A 19,307-nucleotide genomic window follows, 5' to 3' on the forward strand; every position below is an offset into this window, starting at 1 on the left:
CACCTTTTTTTGTATGCCGTATGTGCACATTTGTTTTGAATTTGTATACCATATGAGCACCTTTTTTTGTATACCGTATGTACACATTTGTTTTGAATTGGAATACTGTATGTGCACATTTGTTTGAATTTGTATACTGTATGTGCACATTTGTTTGAATTTGTATACCATATGTGCACCTTTTTTTGTATGCCGTATGTGCACATTTGTTTTGAATTTGTATACCATATGAGCACCTTTTTTTGTATACCGTATGTACACATTTGTTTTGAATTTGTATACCGTATGTGCACCTTTTTTTTGTATACCGTATGCGCACATTTGTTTTGAATTTGTATACCGTATGTGCACCTTTTTTTGTATGCCGTATGTGCACATTTGTTTTGAATTTGTATACCGTATGTGCACATTTGTTTTGAATTTGTATACCTTATGTGTACGTTTGTTTTAAATTTGTTTACCGTATGTGCACTTGTATACCGTATGTGCACATTTGTAATGAATTGGAATACTGTATGTGCACATTTGTTTGAGTTTGTATACTGTGTGCACATTTGTTTTGAATTTGTATACCGTATGTGCACATTTGTTTTGAATTTGTATACCGTATGTACACATTTGTTATGAATATTTGTACTGTATGTGCATATTATACCATATGTGCACATTTGTTTTGAATTTGTATACCGTATGTGCACATTTGTTTTGAATTTGTATACCGTATGTGCACATTTGTTATAAATATTTGTACTGTATGTGCATATTTGTGTTTTGAATTTAACGTGTATTTTATGTATATTGTATGTGTACATTTGTTTTGAATTTAATGTGTATTTTGAATATTTGTACTTCAACATTTATTTGTCATGTGTTCTATATGTTCACTCGTGTATTTTGAATTCAATATATGCAAATAATTGTGCATATTTATATTAAATACTAGGCTCACCAATATTGAGTACATTTGTCATTTAAAACTTAAAACCTTTTTAAAAACAGATTTATTGTTTTTCTACTTAAATAATCAATCTGTATTTGAATACTAGGCTCGTCACCAATATTGAGTACATTTGTCATTTAAAACTTAAAACCTTTTTAAAAACAGATTTATTGTTTTTCTACTTAAACAATCTGTATTTGAAAACAGTGTATTTTATTCATTAAAATAATCTCATGAATAAAAGTAAATAGTTAACCCAACTGTTGGGTTATTTTTAACCCAACTGGCTTTTAACCCAATCATTGGGTTAAAAATAACCCACAGTTGGGAAGGTGCTATGTTAACCCATAGTTGGGTTATTTTTAACCCAACATTTTTTAGTGAGTACTGTTTGAATGACAGCTTGGTAAATCTGTTGGCGATCAAATATTCAATATCGCTTACTCATCATAAGCGCAGCAGGAGACGTTCAAACTAATATCACGTAATTTACATCTCTATGATGATTGGTTGACATCAGAAGGGAGGCTAGCCTCCCTTGCAAGGTTTCTTTTCTCAACACTCCTCAGCGCTGAAAGTGAACACTCGATGGTGATTGGCTATTTTTTTTTTTACCAACGGAGGCCTGAGAGCTTAGGGTTGCGTTCAGGCCCGACAAAACGGTGCAAAACGTTTTTTTAAACGGAAACGGTGGTGCTTTGAACACCCTGTTCTGATGATGCAAGGGTTGCAACTATGGGAGCTGAGAAGGCCATTCTTTGTGCTCTTTTTGAAGAATTTTCGGAGCCTGATTAAATCGGTATAAATATGTGTTTAATACTGCAAAATACACTTGCTGTTACAGTCACTGACCTTGCCTTCCAGAATAAAAGAGAACATCCCAATCGAGTGAAGGGATTTGTGGAAACTGTGGTTCCTAATTATTGTGATCCAACATTTGCCTCGCATTTCAGGATGAAAAGACAAAAATTTCAGGTGAAGGATAATCCTTATATTATAATTATTTTATTGTGAGTATTAGGCTTATCATTGTTGTTGTGCTATGTTATTGTAATATTTATCATTATATAATCAGAGGAGTATAGAAAAGTTTACGAAAGTGTCACTCCACAATACAATAGCAAAATATATAAATATGTATAGTATTTTTATGTTACCTTAATCAGTGTCTAGCACACCTTCCTATATGGACCAGAAGACATTGCAATCACAAAATGATATTTAGACAGACTTAAAGAAGTTCCAGATCTATACTTGTGCTCTTATTATTTCAGTTATATTGCCTTTAATGTAAATAAACATAAAACCAGATGTTCTCACATAAAGGCCATTATTTAGGCATGAACTGTAAAACAAAATATTAATTGTTTACGGCAATTGTAATTCCTGTGTAAATACATACTGTAATGTACTGAAATGAAAATTCAGGATGCATTTGGCCAAAAAACAAAAATGACAGTTTTTGCGTATAGTTCTATTGATATTAGACTTTTTAATTAATCTCATGGATTTATGTATGTATGTATGGATGGATTTTTTATTCTGAAACACTGAAAGCAAAACTAAAATGTTCATTTAGCTGAAAACCTAAACAGAAATTAAAATAGCATTTATATAATAATTAATTAATCAAATGTATTTAATAATCAACACTCAAATACAAATAAGTTGTACAAACATTTAAATTGCACGTAAGACAATTTTTATATAAACTTTTTAATAATATAGTCACCTTTTTTTAGAGTTATGTTTCTACTCTAATTTGTTGGTGAAATATAAACATTTAAACAATGGCTGTAGTTTCATGACAGATTTATTAAAACATATCTTAAATAGCCTAATGAAGAAATCGTTACAGGTTGAATACACAGGTTAAGTAAAAATATAATAATCATATGCATATATTTATCAAAATGTGACTTGTAACTTTACTACACTAGTACACTACTACTACTACACTTTTATCCATTTCAAGGTCAAAGCAATCCTCACATGGAAACTGCAGTACATTTAAAGTGGCACACATAACTGAGTAAAGTTTAGGCAGAGTTTGAGAAGGAAATGCTCAATAAACAAATGTTTGTTGCTGTTAGTTTTGATGTAAAATATTCAAGTCCATGTTTGATAAAGTATCAGCGTATTTTTAGGGGTGCCTTCCTAAAAGCTTGTTGCAGTGTAAACATAAGACTATTGTGGTTGCTGTGTATTGGTGTTTTGTTTACTGTAACAAAATTGTTTTAATCTGGGTGTATTGTAAATTTTTTCCCATCCTCATTCAACTATGGAGACAATTCAGATTCTGCTGTAAAACAGCTCTAAAAAATAGTTTCGTTATTCAGCTGGAGTCAGTTCAATATCAATTCAATTCATTTCCATACCAGTGTTGATGTTGCAAGATGCAATTTATTTGCAAAGCAACTCTACAGAAGATGATAGTGCCATCATCCAGCTTAATTCAGTTAAAATGTTATGTACTTTTGATAAAAAAAACCAACAACACATTGCCTGAATGACAACTTGTTACTTACATGTTACATACATGATTAACATATGTACCACTTAATTACTTAAGGAAAATGTATAATTACTGTAATACCACTTTATTATGTTATTAACAGCAATTAAACACATTTGACCATCTTATACATTGTAGGAGTAATAAAAAACTAATTCCTTTGTAATTTAAAAATGTAAAGTAAATGAGAGGAAAATATGTAAGTAAAAAAATAAATAAATTGGGGACATACTGGTCATTTTTGACCCCCATATGAATTTTAGGGTTAAGAATAATTTTAAATATTTGCTTTTAATTGTAACTTAGTCATAAAAACTACTGGGACAAATGCTTTAATTGTGATATAAAATAAATAACCTGCAAGAAGTTTTGCCAAGGTGGATTATTGTAAAATAGTTTCCTCTCCATAACTGTTGTAGTCTGACATTTTTTAATTATTATTTACTGTTTACATTATATAATGTATCACTAGATGTAAATTGGCAATTTAGTGGCACGTTCTGCTTATCTTTTTTTTTTTTTACTTCACTAGGATTGCTGTTATATCTCAAAAAATAACAGATTAGAACACAGCAGCATTAATTAATAGTATTTCAGAGAGGAGAATAATTTTGAATAAACGATTAACATAAACAATGGTTCTTTAAAAGGGGATAGTTTGTTATCATTATATGTCATAAGCTCAGCTGTGCGTTCTTGATGCAAGAGAACCAATGAGGTTTGTTCTCACACATCAAGCAAGCATGGATAAGCTTCCATGCTTAACATATTTGGTGAACTCTATGCATGTTAATAAATGTTTATAAAACAATAAAAAGCCTAAATTAATTCTGTTCTGTATGCTTGATTCACATGGATTCTTTTTTTAAATTTTTTTTATACCTTTTGACATGTGAAAGTTTTGTTTATGTGAACTTTCAGTGGATGGACAAAACAAGGAGAATATTAAAAATACCTTTATTTGTGTTCCAAAGATAAACAAAAGAGTAGTCCTCTGTTTAAATGTTTTTATTTTATTTGTACAATTTAAGTTTCATTAAGATTCAAAATAGTGGTCTCTTCAAGTTAGTAGCACTTAAAAACTTAACACGGAGAACAACAATGACATGGAGTCAATAAAAGTCAAAGGTTTGGGTTCAAGAAGTCAAGAAGAAAGGGAAAAAAAAAGGTTGTGTTCAAGTGTAGAACATCTAAGATCATTTCTCACGATTTAGTCAAGTCAGGCATAAAAGAGAAACCGATTAAAAATGGATTGCTAGGTAAAAATGATATTTTTCTCAGTTGATTTGAAAAACCTTGAAGCAAAGTATATTGCAGTGGAAGATGAGGGACTTTTGAACTCTCTCATTAGTTAAATATGTTTTCTTTCTATAAGAATGTAAAAAAAAAAAAAACACCAAACAATAAATATTTACATTTATACCTATGGTATCTTATTTTCATAAATGTCCATTAGTTTCAGTTTCAGGTTTATCCTCCACGGAACAGATCATTTAATCTATCCAGCTCTTTGCAGTTCTCCATGGTCATGAGCTCAGCCTTCCGCTGTAGTCTTTCGTCTCTGTAGACCTTAGCAGCATACAGTAGGTCTGTTTCTGAAGGAGATGACATGGTGTACAAAATATTACATTTACATGTACATTAAAGGGATAGTTCATATAAAAATGAAAATTCTATCATTAATTACTCACTCTCATGTTGTTCCGAACCCGTAAGACCTACGTTCATCTTCGGAACACAAATTAAGTGATTTTTTAAAGAGCTTTCTGAGCCTGCATAGACAGCAATGCAACTGAAACGTTCAAGGCCCAAACAGGTAGTAAGGACATTGTTAAAATAGTCTATTGACATGTGACATCAGTGGCTCAACTGTAATTTTATGAAGCTACAAGAATACTTTTTTTGCGCGAAAAAAACAAAAATAACACCTTTATTCAGCAATTTCTTCTCTTCTGTGTCTACCTTCTGCCATTCATGAGAGTACCTTGCTGAGTAACTGCGCCTTGTTTACAAGCAGAGGAATGCACACGCATGCGTCGTGGTACTCTCGTGAACGTGTGTTTATTTTTGTTTTCTTTGCGCACAAAAAGTATTCTCATAGCTTCATAAAATTACGGTTGAACCACAGATGTCACATGGACTATTTTAACAATGTCCTTACTACCTTTCTGGTCCTTGAACGTTTCAGTTGCATTGCCGATTATGCAGGGTCAGAAAGCTCTCGGATTTCATCAAAAATATCTTAATTTGTGTTCCAAAGATGAACGAAGGTCAGAATGACAGAGTTTTAATTTTTGGGTGAACTATCCCTTTAATGTACTTTACACATGTACTTTATGTACTATTTACTCTTTTAAACAATGGTTTCCCATATAAACTCAGCAGAAAAAAAGAAAACAAAAAAAGAAACTTCCTCTCACTTTCAACTGTATGTGTACAACAAATGTAAATATTTGTTTTAACATAAAAAGTTAAACAATTGAGAAATAAACTGAACAAGTTTCAAAGGGATTTATCGAACTGAAATGGAATAATGGGTTCCTTAAAGGGGGTGGGGTGGGGCAGGTGCCAATATCAAAAGTCACAGTCGAGTATCTTGTGTGTGCAGTGTCAACCAGCTGCTTTATGTACTACGATGCATCTCATCCTCATGGACTGCAAGAGATTTGCCAGTTCTTGCTGCAAGATGTTACCCTACTCTTCCATCAAGGCAAGTTCTCAAACATGGCTGGGGGGGACACACATCGTTACAGGTGGTTTGATACTGCAATGATGATAAGCTATCCTTCCTGTCTCCCTGCAGCTGTCTTAGGCATCTTATATTACAGACTTTGCAGTTTATTGCTCTGGCCACATCTGCAATCCTCATGCCTCCCTGCAGCAGGGCTATTCTGTATCTTTATTCTGCTGTTTTTCAGTGTGAAAGGTCTCTTTACTATCCTAAGGTATTGTAAATGTGACCTTACTTGCTTATCTCCTGTAAACCGTAAGTGTCTTAAGGACTGTTCCATAGGTGCATGTGCAATAATTGTATGACAAATATTGTTTAATCCCATTCCAATAAAGATCTGTAAAGCTTATTTGGATTTTTACAAAATCATCTTTAAAATACAGTATCTCAGACTTTTGGACAACGAACTGGTGTCAAGAAGGTCAGCAAAGAAGCCACTTCTCTCCAAGAAAAAGGGAAGACTGAAATTCTGCAGAAAGTACAAGCAGAGTACAAGTTTCTCTGATGAAGCTCCCTTCCGACTGTTTGGGACATCTGGAAAATCGATTGTTCGGAGAAGAAAAGGTGAACGCTACCATGAGTCCTGTGTTGTGCCAACATTGAAGCATCCTGAGACCATCCATGTGTGGGGTTACTTTTCAAGCAAGGGAGTGGGCTTTCTCATAATTCTGCCCCAAAACACTGCCATGAACAAAGAATGGTATCAAAATGTCCTGCAAGAGCGACTTCCAACGATCCATGAGCAATTTGGTGATGATCCGTGCATTTTCCAGCATGATGGAGCACCATGTCACAAAGCAAGAGTGATAAAGAAGTGGCTCGAAGATCATTACATTGAAATCCAGCATGCCATTTTTTTTTTTTTTTTTTTGCTGAGTTTATATGAAACATGGTTTTAAAATAACTTTCATTAGGACCTCAGAGCATACTCAAGCATATCCACCTGTTAATGTGTGTAAATAAACCCCTAATAGAACAATAAGATGGTTAAGATAAAGATGAAATAATGGCACATACTTGTCTGTCTTTCCCTCCAGCAGTTGTTTCGCACATTAGAAACATAATCCTCTTCTACACTCTTCTCAATCTTTAGCAAAGCTGAGCCCTTATATTCTGATTTGAAATCTCTGGTGACAAAATAGTCCACATGCAGGTTTTCGGTTTGTCTTTTAACAGTCTGTCCTGTGGACCTGGATGTGAAGGAGCAGAGATTACATCTATTGCACAGTTTTAACACACAGTATGAAAAAAACACTCTGGAATTTAAAAGCTCTAGAACCCTATTATATTAGTCAGATTTTCTTTTTATATATTATTTGTGGGCCAAGCCCCACTGTAGAAATCCTATTACAATTGTTCAGATTTTCTTATTTAGTATTATTATAAAGGGTCCAAGGGTTCCCTTTTGTATTTGTTAGGATTATTATTATTAGGGGCCAAAATATAATAATATTAAAGATCACACACACACACACACATATATATATATATATATATATACACAGTTGTGCACATAAGTTTACATTCCCCTTGCAGAATATGCAAAATGTTCATAAATAAGAGGGATCATGAAAATTGCATGTTATTTTTAATTTAATATTTTAATTTAATAGTACTGTCTTGAATAAGCTATTTTACATAACATATGTTTATATATACTCAACAAGACAAAATAATAACTGAATTTGTAAAAATGTCCCCATTCAAAAGTTAAATCTTAATACTGTGAGTCATTTCCTGGATGATCCACGTCTGTTTTTATGTTTTGTGTTAGTTGTTCATGAGTCCCTTGTTTGTCCTGAACAGATAAACTGCCAGCCGTTCTTCTGAAAAATTCTCCTTCTCCTGCACATTGTTTGGTTTTCCGACTAACAACTAACACAAAACGCAAAAACAGTCGTGGATCATCCAGGAAATGACACACGGTATTAATATTCAAGGGTATGTAAACTTTTGTACGGGGTCATTTTTATAAATTCAAGTATTATTTTGTCTTGTGGAGTATATATTAACATCCGTTATGTGAAATAGCTTATTCAAGACAGTACTAAATAAAAACGTACTAAAGGGATTTTCATGATCCCTCTTATTTTGTGAAAATTTTTAACATTTTGCATATACTTCAAGGGGTATGTAAACTTATGAGAACAACTGTACATACATTATATATATATATATATATATATATATACTGCTAAAAAAAAATTTAATTAAAGGAACACTTAATCAGCACGGTATAACACAAAGTCAGTTAAACTTCAGGGATATGATTCTGTTAGAAAGCATAACTGATTGTGTATCAGTTTCTTCTGCTTTGGTGCAAATGAAAGTGACAACAGGTGTACTGGAGAGGCTACAGCCAGACAACACCCAAAAAGGGAATGGTTTTGCAGGCCACAGGCAATAGCTCTTTCCTTATCCTGATTTGTCTCTAGTTTTGTGTTTTGTTAGGGTCCTTGTCCCTACTTGTAGCATGAGGCAGTACCTGCAACCTAATCAGGCTGCACAGGTAGTCCAGCTTCTCTAGGATGGAGCATCCATATGTGCCGTTACAAGGAGGTTTGTTGTGTCTCCTGGCAGTTTCAAGAGCATAGAGGAGATATCAGGAGACGGGCCATAAAAGGGTAACAAACCAGCAGCAGGACTTTGTGTGAGGAGGAACAGGTGGAGCTCTGCCAGAGCCCTTCAAAATGACCTCCAGCAGGCTACTGGTGTGCATGTTTTTGACCAAACTGTCAGAAACAGACTCCAGGAGGGTGGCATAGGGGCCCGACATCCTCTAGTTTTTTTTTTTAGAACATGACCCCCACCACCTTTGGACCTTAAAATAAAGTGTAACCCTATTTTTTAATCCGTTTTAAAGTTTTTATCAGAATTATTTTTACATAGCTATCGTTATTAGAGATAAAGCTGCATGAAAATTTCATATCATGATTATAGTGACCAAAATGATCACAGTTATTGTTATAGTATTGTTAAAATGAGCTGGTTAGGTGGTACTTAAGGAACAGCAGAAACAGTGCTGCGCTTATAAACATTCTTAATTACACTTTTTAACATTAGATTTTTAAAAATTATTTATTTAAATGTATGATTTAATTATAATTAATTAATAGCTGTTCATCAACTCACAGACCCTCTGAAATTTCTCCATGAAAAATCCCTGTTTACGAAACCCTGCTCTAGTGTGACCTGTGCTCACAGCCACAGGACGGTGCAGCTCAATTGCCATTGCCAGAGAACACCTGAATTGGCAGGTCTGATATTGGTGCCCCATTCTCTTCACAGATGCGAGCAGGTTCACACTGAGCATGTGACAGATGTGAAACAGTCTCGAGATGCCATGGGGAACGTTTAGCTGCCTGCAACATCATCCAGCATGACCGGTTTGGCAGTGGGTTACTGATGGTCTGGGGAGAAATATCCTTGGAGAGTCACACAGACCACCACATGCTAGCCAACAGTACCCTTACTGCTGTCAGGCACCGGGATAAAATCCTCAGAGAGCCACAGTCAGAACTTACGCTGGTGCAGCTGGCCCTGAATTCCTCCTTGTGCATGACAATCCCCGGCCTCATGTGGCCAGAGTGTGTAGGCAGTTTCTGGATGATAAAGTCATTCATGCCATTGACTGGCCCTCACATTCCCCAAACCTGAATCCAATTGAGAACTTTTGGGACGTTATGTATCGGAGCATCTGAAGCCGCCAAGTAGCACCACAGACTGTCCAGGGTCTCACTGATGCCCTGATCCAGGTCTGACAGGAGATCCCAAGGACAACATCTGCCATCTTGTCAGGAGCATGTCTACTAGACGTTGTCAGGAGTGCATACAGGCAGGTGGAGGCCATAAACTGTAATGACTTACATTATAAGTTATTTGTGATAATCATGTGAAATTCATGCAAGTTGTTAGGCATATAACATAAGGCATTATTACACATTATCTAAAGTGTAAACTGTAAAGCCCCGTTCAGACTACACGATTTTAGCACGATTTTGGCACGATTTGCTTGACGTAGGGTGTCGTCGGGATTCGTATACGACAATGGGCATCGGGACGCAAGATTCAATCGTTTCATCTCGTGTAGTGTGTCATAGTGCACGACAACCGATGCCATGTCTGCGACGCTTCACGAAGTCAACACAGAAAGTCTAGCATGTTTAATTTTTTTCCGTCGTCCAAAACGAGTTCCGTCACAGACACAGGCCAATAGGAGCAGAGAAGTGCCTTCATACATGCTTTCAAACATGCCGAAATGAAAGAGAGACAACGGTATCGGTCCTGCTAGGTGTAATTTTACAATGGAGGAAATGTTCGTGGAGCTATGGCTACAATACTCCTGCATTTATGATGTTTTCTCGAGGGATTACCGCAACAGAGTGGAAAAGGTCAGTTAAAAACTATTTTACCTCAGTTCTATTTGAGAGTCCTCTTCATGCAATCCAGATTTGTGTCCCTGTCAGGTTTTCTTTCTTTTTGGGCTTTTATGACGACAAGACAGGGCAGAACACGCTGTTTGCTAGCCATTGTTTGTTTACACTTATGTCACCATCTGTCTAGTCCCGCACTATCGATGACAAGCACGCACGTCGTTAAAGACGGCAAACGAAGAATGTTCGGGTAGAAACGTGTAGTCTGATATGTTTCTTGTTCACGACACGACAAGATTTTAGGAGTCAAAATCGTGTAATCTGGCAAAAAAATCGTGTAGTCTGAACCGGGCTTAAGGTAGTGTGAGGCATGTATTATAAGGTATTATGACATACGGTCTGGAGTACAGGCTATAAGGTGGTGTGGACACCAGAAGCTGGCTGAAGATTGAGACCAAGACCAGCACAACGATTGGCATCAGCTGAATAAACATGGAGAACCCACCCTAAAGAACAGACACCAGCATCAGTCATTATACATGTGTCACTTTAAAACAAGAATAACAGAATGAAACATTCATACAGGACTGTGTAAAAATACAGATTTTCTGTTAAATTGTGATCTTTATTTAAACAATCCAAACACCGAATCTTAAAATCCCATGGTCAATATTTTACTTTATGGCTATTATCAGTGGCTGCGTGAAAATATTTTTCAACAACACTATGTCCTGCAGATATCACTTCATACTGCTGAGCTAACTCGCTTGTGGATAGGCCCTGCTGTTAATTTTTTTAATGCTTTCATAATGTTAGAAGGTTCGGTTTATCATTTTTCTGCAGTTTCTAAGCAGCACTAAATCTTCAGTGACATGATAAAAACTCTGTTTATTTTATACACAAAACTAAACACAATGCAACCGTATAATTCAATTTCTTGAACAAATGACTTTTGTAAGTTGCTTATTTAATGAATATTAATGAGAGTTACTGTTTGAATCGGTCTTAAACACTGCCCTGGGATATTTACAGTGTAAGCAGAAAGAATTTCTTCATCTGTAGTCAAATTGGACACTGAAATATATACGAAAACCTTTGAAATGGAATTGTATTGAATTGGGAAATGTGTATTGATACCTAAGCCCTTTTATCAAACAACTCAAACAAAGCCTAGCATGATAAATAGCTTTCAGTAAGAATAATGAAATTAATCTACAGTAAGTAGGGCTTTTCACACAACCCTTAACACCAAGTTATTGTTGTTCTAAACCCTGCTTTTAACCCCAGGTAGAGAAATGTTTCACACTTGTAATTTAGAATGGTTGTTAGCAACACTTTTAACAAGGGTTATGATACCCTACTGACAAACATGTGCAGTGTGAAACAATGTGGCTAGATGCTTACCAATAGACACTCAATCAGAAACTGAAGAGTGGGTGCCTCATATTGACATGTCACTAGTCACAAAAACCCTGTATTTTGAATAAACAATCATTCCCTATCAATACTTAACTCGTACTGTGTCGCTAAGACGCTATGGAGAAAGCCTTTTTTAATAACACAGTGTAACTGCACGGCCATAAAAAAAATGAACCAATGGCTCAGCAGTGGAGCTGCACGAGCCTATGGCCATGAAGCCCACCAGAATGGGTGGGGTCATCTGGCTATATAAGTGGGCATTCTGGCATAGGATCCTCAGATTTCTTCTCCTTCAGTGACGACGACATTCTTCGCTGATCTACGAGACTTGAAACCTTCTTGTCGTAGACACGCCTTGCAGCGGAACAAGCCGGCCAGCGACCTCTGTGCTCAGCAGATTCACCGCTTCTTCCCGCTGCCTTTAGCGTCGCAGCAGCAGCAGTCACGGTTTTTCCCCTGCCGCCATCCGGTGAGCATAAAATAGCAAATTTTCACAGCGTTGTTTCAAATGCTGCACCATTATAGCAGCTTGTCTCCCCTGCACGCTGATGACAGTCACGGTGAGTGCGCTTCCTGCTTGGGGATTTCCCATGTGGAAGCCGCCCTTATGGAGATGAATTGTTCTCACTGCGAGAACACGAGTCTCGCCAGTCTGCGCTCGCGGATAGCTCTCTTTTCAGAGAGTGACTCCGCCCCTTGCGCCCTCCCAGTTTCTTCCTACCAGGGACCTGTGAGGAAAAAACTGTGGGGCAGAGGATCTCAGCGCTCTGAGACGAGCGAGCTCACGCCGGCTCAAGTCCCACGTGCCTCGCTCTCTCCGCACAGAGAGGCTTCCCTCGTCCTCTTCCCCCGTCCACTCCGCCAGCGCGAGCGATCTGGTCTCGTTCGGTGGGAGTGACGACGAGCTACTCAATGACAGCATGTCATTAGCAGCCTCCGATGCAGAGGAGCTGTCGGGCTCAGTTAATGGCCCCACCCCCTTGCTGTTGTCCGAGCCCAGTGACGCCAGGCCCTGAATAGACGCTGTACTTTTCCGCATCCTCTCGAAAGCAGTAGAGGAGCTGGAATTTAAGTGGTCTTCCCCAGAAGAGCCCACTTGCAGCCGCCTGGACGAATGGTTCCTGCCGGGGCACCGACAAGCCCCTCGTCAGGGAGCCTCTCTCTGTTTTTCCTGGAGGTCCACAACGAGCTCACCAGATCGTGGCGCGCCTCCTACTCAGCCCGCCTGCATGCTTCGACTTCATCTGCCTAAGCGTCAGGGCTCCAGGCCCAAGATAGCGCTGGATCCTGTGCCTCAGGCGTCATCCTGATCTTAAGGACAGGAAGAGGAAGGGGCAAAGTCTTGCTGCAGCCGGACCACCCCTCAAGCAGCCTGAGTATTCCTCCAAGCACCCCGTTCAGTTCCGGTGCCGAGGTCAATGTGTTTGTTGTGAATGCTGGGCCCGTTCAAGCACCCACAGACCTCTCCGCTGTGATAGCGGGCAAAATAAAACACAAACATACTCAAAAAGAGAGCTAATTTCCTCTTCCACTTATCACGAGTGTCAGGTCCCCTCACAGCGACTTATTCTCTAATCAATCCAACCCCTTTTTGCGTAGGCCGAGGCCTGGCAGGCCATCCCTGGAGTGTCAGACTGGGTCTTGGGGATAATAAAACGAGGTTACTCAATTTGCACGAAGACCCCCGCGATTCAGCGGCATGGTTACCACCTCGGTACAGAGCAAAGATGCGCACGTCCTGCACTCCAAGGTGATGAATTTACTGGCAAAAGGATCCGTTGAGACGGTTCCTCCAACCCAGAGCGAGTCAGGCTTTTACAGCCGTTACTTCCTCATCCCCAAAAAGGATCTCAGGCACCTGAACCGTGCCATCATGAAACCTCCATTTAGGATGACTACATTGAAAAAGATCCTCTTGCAAGTATGCCCAGGGGACTGGTTCTTTTCTCTGGATCTGAAAGACGCCTACTTTCACATCCAGATAACCCCCATCACAGGCGATTCTTGAGATTCGCCTTTGAGGGAGTGGCATATCAATACACGGTCCTTCCCTTCGGACTGTCCCTGGCTCCTCGCACTTTTACGAAGCGCATGGATGCGGCTCCTTCCCCTCCGAGACAGATGGCAATTCGCATTCTAAATTACCTCGACTACTGGCTCGTCTTAGAGGGTTCTCCTCAAAGTGCCACTTCATTCTGGTGGAGCACCCCTTGGAATGGGCACAGCTCAACTTGTGTTTGCTGAGAGCAATGCATGTGCCGGGCAGGTTGAACCAAGGAGCAGACATGCTGTCCCGGAGCAACGTCCCCTCAGAGGAGTGGATGCTCCACCCACGAACGGTTCAGAAAATCTGGGAGATCTTTGGGAAGGCAGAGGTCGACCTCTTCACCTCAAAAGACAACTCTCACTGCCCAACGTATTTTTTGGAGGACAAGGACGCTTTGACCCACAACTGGCCAAACCTCCTCCTTTACGCTTTTCCCCAAGAGCATTCTAAATAGAATTTCTCAGGCTAGGGCCCCATCTACGAGACGTCTCTACACCCTTAAATGGTCTGTCTTCTCCGCCTGGTGCTCTCAACCTCCTGTGACATATCGTTGATATTGTCCTTCCTCCAAGAGTTGCTGGATAAGTGTTGTTTCCCATTCACTCTCAAGGTCTATGTAGCAGCTATAGCAGCTTCTCACGCACCTATAGCTGGCCAGTCGGTGGGCAGGAAAAACTTAGTTGTCCGCTTTTTGAAGGGGTCCAAGAGGCTGAAACAGCCTCACCCCTTTATCGTTACCCTTTACCCTTTACTATGCATGTTGACCGACCTTCGGCTCTTGTCGCTGAAAACCGCTCTGCTACTAGACTTAGCATCGGTCAAGCGAATGGGAGACTTGCAGTGAAAGTGAAGTGACGCGTGGCCAAGTATGGTGACCCATACTCGGAATTTGTGCTCTGCATTTAACCCATCCAAGTGCACACACACAGTAGTGAACGTACACACACTGTGAACACACACCTGGAGCAGTGATCAGCCATATTGCTGCGGCGCCCGGGGAGCAGTTGGGGGTTCGGTGCCTTGCTCAAGGATCTCACCTCAGTCGTGGTATTGAAGGTGGAAGACAGCGCTGTACATTCACTCCTCCCACCGACAATTCCTGTCGGACATGAGACTCAAACCCGCAACCTTCGGGTTACAAGTCCGACTCTCTAACCTTTAGGCCACGACTGCCTAGGCGCTCTCTGTGAGCCCTACCTGTCTTGAGTTCGGGCCCAGTGTCTCTAAGGACGTCCTGAAGCCAAGGCATGGTTATGTACCTAAAGTGCTCTCCACTCCGTTCAGAGCACAGGTCATTACACTCTCTGCACTTCCTCCCTCGGAGGAGGACCAGGAGTTGGATCTACTCTGCCCCAGTGGGCACAGAGAATTTACATTGAGGCAGCCAGAACAACTCTGTTTGCTTCGGAGGCCGCACCAAAGGCCATCTGGTCACGAAGCAGAGACTTTCCTGGTGGACAGTTGACGCTAATACGCTAACATACTCCTCTCCTTGGGCCTGCAATGCCTCGCCGTCCACATTTGTTAGGTTTTACAACCTGGACATCCCTGCCTTACAGGCTAGGGTCTTTTCTGCATAGTTGGCATGCACCTGCCAGAAAGCGGGACTAGCTCTGAGTAGGGTTTGGCCATAACATGCTCAAACTCGCCAGAATTGCTTTATTTCTTGTACGCTCTCTGCCCTCCCTAAGTGCCGAGGCTGTAGGAGTTTTTCTTGGAACGATTGCCCAGGCCGGGCATGACCTCTGAGTTTAGCCCGTTGCCACATGAAGGGCTTACCCTATTATATACTTGTCCCTCTGAGCCCCTTGGCTGCTTAAGGAAAGTTCACATATGAGTCGCTCCTCTACCATAGCACGGCGTAATTGTACTGGTTCCCCATAGCGATGCAGTAGGAGTGAAGTATCGAAAGGGAACGTACTCGGTTACTAACGTAACCTCAGTTCTCTGAGATACGGGAATGAGTACTGCGTTGCTAGCCATGCTATGTAGCTGCACAACTCAGTGTAGTCACTTCAGTCGAATTAACCTGAAGATCCTATGTCAGAATGCCCACTTATATAGCCAGATGTCCCCGCCGATTCTGGCTGGCTCTGGCGGGTTTCATGGCGACAGCTCCGCTGCCGAGCCATTGGTTCGTTTTTTATTCACTGCACAAACCAATGGCCGTGCAGTTACACTGCGTTATTCAAAAAGGCTTCAGTAATCGGAGAAAAAGGAGTTTTCCCCATAGCATCTTAGCGACGGAGTACTTGTTCCCATATCTCAGGGAACCGAGGTTACATTAGTAACCGAGTACGTTTCAATGCTGAAGGAGAAAAACTCTCAAATGGTGGTGGAAAATGTGTCAATTGAAAACACATTCAATTGTGTGAATTTTTTTTTTCTTTTTGCTTTATATAGTTCAAAAAGTCCATTCAGGAAGATTGAACAGCGTCAAACATAGTAGAAGACAACCCAGGATTCTGTTAACCCAGGTTTTAGAATGGGGTTAATGATTTTAAAGGGCTTTTCGCACTGCACTTAAACCCAGATAACTGTCAGTATAAACCTTGCTTTCAACCTCGAGTAAAGGTACATTTCAGACTTATAATTTAGAAGTGGTTTTAGCACTGCTTTTTACCCAGGGTTTTGAAACCCTGCTCTGGAGCACAGTTAGCACCTCTTTTGCGGTGTTAACCCTACATTGAGGTGCCACACATGTACAGCGTGAAACGTTTGAGGGGAAATATGTCAAAAGTCCATTCAGAAAAATTTGTGATAGTACAGTCTGAAATGTATAATTTAATAATGCGCAATGCAAGAGCCATTATATAAACAGGTTGAGTGCTGTGTTTGTCTAATCAGTGATACTGACACCACAAAAATGTATATATAAAAAATGTTAACCCGGGGTTTAGAAATGTACAGTGTGAAATGACCGCTTATAAATACCCAGGATTAATTGTTAACTCCAAGTTATTTATGAGCAGTGTGAAACGTGAAACAAGATAACCCAGGATTCCTTACCCGGGGTTTAGAATGACCCAGTGTTTACTATTTTAAGTGTGAAACGCACTTAATCTGTAATTAAAGTTAGTCATGGTCCTCAAATCTGATTGGTTAAGCAGCATTCCAAGAGTGCGGATTTACAGTACCAGTCCAACAGCACTGGGACTTTTTACTGATTGTATCACTCTGCTTGTCTGTATTTGAGTGTTCCAGACAAAATGTCAGTCTGTGCATTGGTAGTGGGGATTTTTCTGTAGTTCTTTTTGTAGGTAAGTGATTGTCATTAAGTCATTAAAAACATTTGAACAAATTTGTTCAAAAATATTATTCTGAACAAAACAAGGGACTATTTATAAATCAAATATGACGCATTCAGGAACAAAACACAACCAACTGTGTTAATTCTGCTGTGGCTTTGGCAAAACTGTGTCTAAAAGGTACATTTCTTAATGATAATTTGTTGTCGATTGAATTGTATCACATTTACGATATCAGATTCACAATTGTGGAATTTTTCCCCCCGAATATCAGCATGGCTTGTGATTGTCTGTGGCTTCAAGTCTATGTCCAAATCACAGTTGTGCTGATATTTGGGAACAAAAGCACTCAGCTATATAATGTGTTTATATATCACACTCACACACACACACACACACAAGCAATACTGAATATTAGAATGACTTTGTGCTGCAGGTCTTCACAGCTGTGCCGATATTCAATATTCGAGTGTGATATTGTTTTTATGTAATCGTTCTAAAAATAAGTAATTACTACTAAGTAACTTACATTCTGACATGAATTGGCCAGTTCATATTTTTCCTTTACAGCAACAAGAATATTGTCAAAGCTGAAGCTTTTATTAGGTTTGCATGTCACGAGCAATACACAGATCCGAAAATTTTCCCAGGTTTTCCCATTTCCTCACTAGTGAAAGGTAACCCTCTGTGGAGTGTGAGAAAACACAGACAACTCTTCGCACCAAGCTCTATTCAGAAATAAACAAATAGTTTTGATTTCTGTGAATACAGACACAAAAAATATCAGCACTCTTGGCAATACTCGCTATTCGCTCAGACGAAATTTGAGGACAGCTTTTTCATGAAGATTGAGCAAGAAAAAAAATACATACATCTCCCCTCTCCTCTGCTCTCGCTCTTCTGGTTTCATCCGTATGGTGACTGTATGTTCGGCCGTTAGTGAATTCATGTGTGTTCGCTGAAGAAACAAAATCACATTTTCAGTTCCCCACACACCTAACCAGACGTGTCTCATTAACGTGACAAGTGATAAGAGACATCTTTTCCATATTAATCAGATTTTTTTTCTCCTTTTCCACCACTGGAAATTTTCCTAGCTTCTGGAACTACTGTAGTTTAGGGTCCCTGTGGGGTTTACATCTGAAACAAAACAGGAACTTTTCAAAGTTCAAAATCAGATACTGCATGAAACTCACTCAAATCCATTGTGCTGCTATTTGCGGTTGATTGTGTTGCGTCATACCTAATTTTTTAGTTCAGTGTGGACAACATTGCTTGTCGCTGGAACCTTGTTGCATTGTGAGTGGTTGCATTGTGACCATTATAAAAACCATTATAGAAATACGAAAAATTACACTTAAAAATGATTATCTAAACAAATAGTAAAATAAACTACTATATTAATGATTTGTTATGTAAAAATGCTAAAAAAGCACTTATCAAGACAAAGGAGTAAGCCATATTATTATACCAAACAATGTTATAAAAGAATATTGTAGAAATGTTCATGACACACACACTGACAGACAGGCTACATGAAAATGCAATTTCCCTTTCTGACAGTAGGTGGTGCTTATGCAAAAGCAGGAATACTGCGGTACACAATGAGTGGTATAATATGCTATTTGCTTATCAAAATGCTGATATCCCAATTTTTTAAAATAAATATTCCCATGTTTGTCTCGGTATTTGATTTGCATTTTACTTATATTTGTCATAAATGCCCCTAATTATGATTTCTGAAAGTAAATGAGGCCAAACAATCTGCTATGATGATTTTCAAACAATACCCATTAAAATAGTATAGAGAAAGAGAGACAGGTCTGGATTCTTTTTCTTCTATTCACTGTCACTGGCAAAACAGTCTGTGCATGAGTGCCGCCAAGTCACAGCATTTCTGGGAACATACCTAAAAGCACACCTGATTGGTTGGCCATTTTTATGTGCAGTACAATGGAAACACTTGCACTGATATGTTCATGTTCATGTTCATGACAGTTTGAACAGACACATATACTGTCGTTTAATCAAAAT

At 39.2% G+C, this 19,307-nt stretch overlaps 1 protein-coding gene across 1 annotated transcript; it reads right to left on the bottom strand.

Annotated features, from left to right (window-relative positions):
• Nucleotides 1–4,450: 4,450 nt before the first annotated feature.
• Nucleotides 4,451–18,299, bottom strand: LOC107751660 (dnaJ homolog subfamily B member 14-like). Its single transcript, XM_016567403.1, has 4 exons — nucleotides 18,146–18,299; nucleotides 10,956–11,065; nucleotides 7,204–7,376; nucleotides 4,451–5,050 (listed from the first exon to the last, which is right to left on the bottom strand). Exons 2-4 carry the CDS (start codon nucleotides 11,051–11,053, stop codon nucleotides 4,926–4,928), a joined length of 396 nt encoding a protein of 131 aa, XP_016422889.1. The 5' UTR covers nucleotides 11,054–11,065; nucleotides 18,146–18,299; the 3' UTR covers nucleotides 4,451–4,925.
• Nucleotides 18,300–19,307: the final 1,008 nt, after the last annotated feature.

Source organism: Sinocyclocheilus rhinocerous, unplaced genomic scaffold, assembly GCF_001515625.1.
Source record: "Sinocyclocheilus rhinocerous isolate Xijiao unplaced genomic scaffold, SAMN03320098_v1.1 scaffold3914, whole genome shotgun sequence".
Lineage (NCBI taxonomy): Eukaryota > Metazoa > Chordata > Actinopteri > Cypriniformes > Cyprinidae > Sinocyclocheilus > Sinocyclocheilus rhinocerous.